The sequence below is a fragment of the Octopus bimaculoides genome, chromosome 24, assembly GCF_001194135.2.
Source record: "Octopus bimaculoides isolate UCB-OBI-ISO-001 chromosome 24, ASM119413v2, whole genome shotgun sequence".
NCBI lineage: Eukaryota > Metazoa > Mollusca > Cephalopoda > Octopoda > Octopodidae > Octopus > Octopus bimaculoides.
In genome coordinates this window covers 1,746,048-1,749,660 of record NC_069004.1, presented here as the reverse complement: position 1 = coordinate 1,749,660, position 3,613 = coordinate 1,746,048, and the positions used below count along the sequence as shown (strand labels likewise).

Genomic DNA, 3,613 nt, shown 5'->3' with positions numbered 1-3,613 from the left:
CTGAGTTCTGAAGGCTTTTTCTGACGAGACACATTTGGACAGAAAAAACTTGTCCATTTTAATCTTCAGTTACTAAATTTGTTTTCTAGTATTGCCTGGGAAAAAAAAAATCTGTTCTAACAAATCATGATTGTCATATGAGATTAAGACGAAAACAAGACCCCACCCCAAAATCTGAAGTTTAGCAAGAACTCAAATTTTTAGGACTGCATGTTGTGGTTCAAAGATCTCATAGTTTTTGGAAGACCAGGAATTTTGCTGGAGTTGAAGAATTTATAGTTTCAAACATGGTGGTAGAGAAGAATATCTACTCTTACCTTTAAGCAGTTACTGATGAAACTAGTCGTTAACCCTCAACTAATTGCTGATTAAATAAAAAAAGAAATCAGAAATTATTTAACATAATGAGCTCAAACATACATTAAAAAAAAAAAATTGATGCAGTGAACATTTGCAGTAATTACAAGGGTGCAGTTGTAATTGAAGTGCATTTATAGCTGTGCAACAAATATAGCAAGCATGTGTGTATCACAGCAACATGATGATGGCTTGTCAGAACAGTGCAGATTTTGTGCTTTTCGGTATTAACAAACATGAGCAACAGTCATATTACATTTTTGTATATAGCAACTTTCCTCCAGGTTGATGCTCGGTCCAAAGTTTTACTAACCCAGTGAAAAGGGATTCTTTTGTGTCTGAAAGTTCTTGCAAATACTGCATCAGTGGTGAATGGCATGAGAGTATTGCTGACTTCCTTTTTTTTTTTTGCTCTGAAGTGGGTGAAATTGTAAAGTCTGGTGTGAGGGTTGAGATTCCTTCTGTTGCCCTGTGAAAGGCATGCTCCAGAATCACAGTGAAGGATATCTCAAAGAGAGCAACAGAAACAGTGAGGCTCTATCAGTCATCACAACTGACAACTACGAACTGGATATTTTCCATCTTGGATTGACTTTTGCTAAGAATCTCTTCTAACATTAAAAGGGATTTGGAGTAAATGAACAAGCTAACAGTTCTGGTCAAGATAGCAGCATACATTGGCTCTTTTGTTTGTGTACAGCAGTATGACAATGAAACTTGTCTAACCTGTGCCAGGCAGGAGAGAAAACTCAATACCATCCACGAAAGATCTCTGCTGTGTTCTGGGAGTATCCTGGCAAGATAAAGTGATCAACATTGAAATTCTGATCCCTGTTGATCTCTCCAGCATGTCTCACACTTTGCTCCTCGGACATCACACAGCTTGGGCCAAACCTGTTACACAGTGGCTGACCACATCTCTAACCCATCAGCAAAGTAGAAAAGAATCTTGCATCAGCATATCAGGGTAGGACAACAGAACCCAACAGATGTTGCATCAAAGCATGTGTGCAGGAAAGAACCTTCACTGCAGACACAGAATCCTTTGCAACAGATGCTATCATTTTGCAAAAGACTTCTCATTCACAAGAAATGCTGCTCCAGAAGAACAGGTCACTAGGATGTGACGATCAAGTTCAGTAATGGTCACTAACCAATATTACTTTCAATAAAATGGGACATTATTAGGATAGTCAGCAACCTGGATATTCAGACATAAATTTAGTTGCAATAATATTTTAAAATTTTGTTAAAAAGCTAAAAATTTATAAAAAATGGAAAATGTGAGAATGTCATTCATTGGTTGTGTAATTAAAATGACAACTAACGAACAGATCCATCTAAGATATGGCATCGAAACTGTCACTCTTGCTACCAAATGAGTAAAAACAATAAAATAATTGAGAAAATGGAGAAAAAACGTCTTTTTTTTAAATGTTCAAACAATAAAAAATTTTTATGTGTAAATCTTTCCATCACCAGGAATCTCTCTTGTTTATTTCATCGCAGATATTAAAATTTTGTTTGTTTGGTATATTTCAAAATTTCTTCGATTTTATCTTAAATAATTATCACAGCTGTTGTTCTTCATTATTTTTATAATTATTGTTGCCAGTGTAAAAAATGGTCACTGTTGTCCAAACCAGTAAAGTTAGACCAACTAGTTAATGGTTCAAATCTCATTAGAAGCATTGAACTGTGTTTATGCCCAAAGCACTTAACACTTGCCAAATCAGTTTGCCTATGTTTTGTGAGGTTGCAGAGACCCAAAACAAGGCAGAAAAAGCTCAAATCCCAGCCCTTACATAGGTCTGGGCATTGATAGTTTTCTTGCACTTGTTCTGTTTTATCAAATTCCGTCAACACTTCATTTAAGTGGAATCGGTACAAACAATTTGAAATTATAAAAATACAAAAATTTAGTTAATTATCAGTCAGGCTTTTTCGTTTAAAGCATAAAGACATGATTGTTTTGGTAGATGACTTTTTCATAGGCAAACTGTCAGCTGCTGTGATGGCAGATTAGCAGCTCAAAAGATTTGGTACAAATTCTGAGATCTCGATTTTTTTGAAAATACTTTTCATAGACAGGCAGAAATTCATTTATTTATCACAGCTTTGTATTTGGGTTATAGAATGAATTTAGGATTTGTTGGTAACCCATGGTATCTTGGACACACACAAACACACATACACACGTGTGTACTGCTCCATATATGACTGCATGTGCAAAACAAAAGAGTTGTGAACAAATTGGTGTCAACAATAAAATGGATGAAGCATTTTTCCCCTTTCTCCTTCCATATATATCATAGAAAGAAAGGGAGCTTCATATATATATATATATATATATATATATATATATATATATATATATATATATATATATATATATATATATATATATATGTACATACATGCATACAGACATATATATATATATATATATGTCTGTATGTGTGTGTGTGTCCATCCTGCTACATATAAAATTGGAATGAAACCAATATAGTTTGCATGGTGCAATATTTTAAATGGAACTCAGTTTGGTCTTATAGTTCAGCCACGAGAGTTTGGCCAGGTTCCTATCTGATTGATGAGGCTTCATCTCCAAATGCAGAGAAAAAGAATTGTCTAGGATCAATATGCCTGCAGACAGAAAAGATGAGAATAAGCAATAAGCAATGGGAAAGACAAAATATTTATGGCAGCTGCTAACCTGGTAAACATTGTAATAGCTGGAATAATAATAATAATAATAATAATAATAATATTTTTTTAAATCATAAGTATTGTATTTTAGTGAACCTGGTGTGATGAAAGACAAAACTGATCTGTATCTCTACACAGAAATTGTATGGGGTTAGGTGAGGTCCTGCAAATAAAGCATTTGATTTAGTTTACTTCTTCTTCAATTTGAAGAATGGTGATGATAGTGCTGCTGCCGCTGTTGCTGCTGTACTGCTGCTGCTGATGGTGATAATGAGGGATAATGATGATAACAAAACAGTGAAAATATTGCTGCTGTGCAGGTGGTGTTGGTGCTGCATTGGTGCACATGACCGGTGTCTCACTTTTTGTGTTGCAAAAAAATAATGTGCAAGCTGAACAAAGAAACAAAGAAACAAACAAGCAACTCAACAAAAAGAAAAAGCATTTCTACATATACACACACACATGCATATGTATACATACATGCATACATACATACATACATATATATGTGTGTGTATATATATATATATATATATATATATAT

General features: G+C 34.3%; 1 protein-coding gene across 1 annotated transcript in view; it reads right to left on the bottom strand.

The window, feature by feature from the left end:
- Nucleotides 1–2,812: 2,812 nt before the first annotated feature.
- The window catches only part of LOC106875889 (uncharacterized), a 14,261-nt gene continuing 13,460 nt past the window's right edge, over nt 2,813–3,613 (bottom strand). Inside the window, exon 7 of the mRNA XM_052976489.1 lies at nt 2,813–3,003. Coding sequence (XP_052832449.1) covers nt 2,940–3,003 — 64 coding nt within the window. The 3' untranslated portion in view covers nt 2,813–2,939. The remainder of the gene's footprint in view (nt 3,004–3,613) is intronic.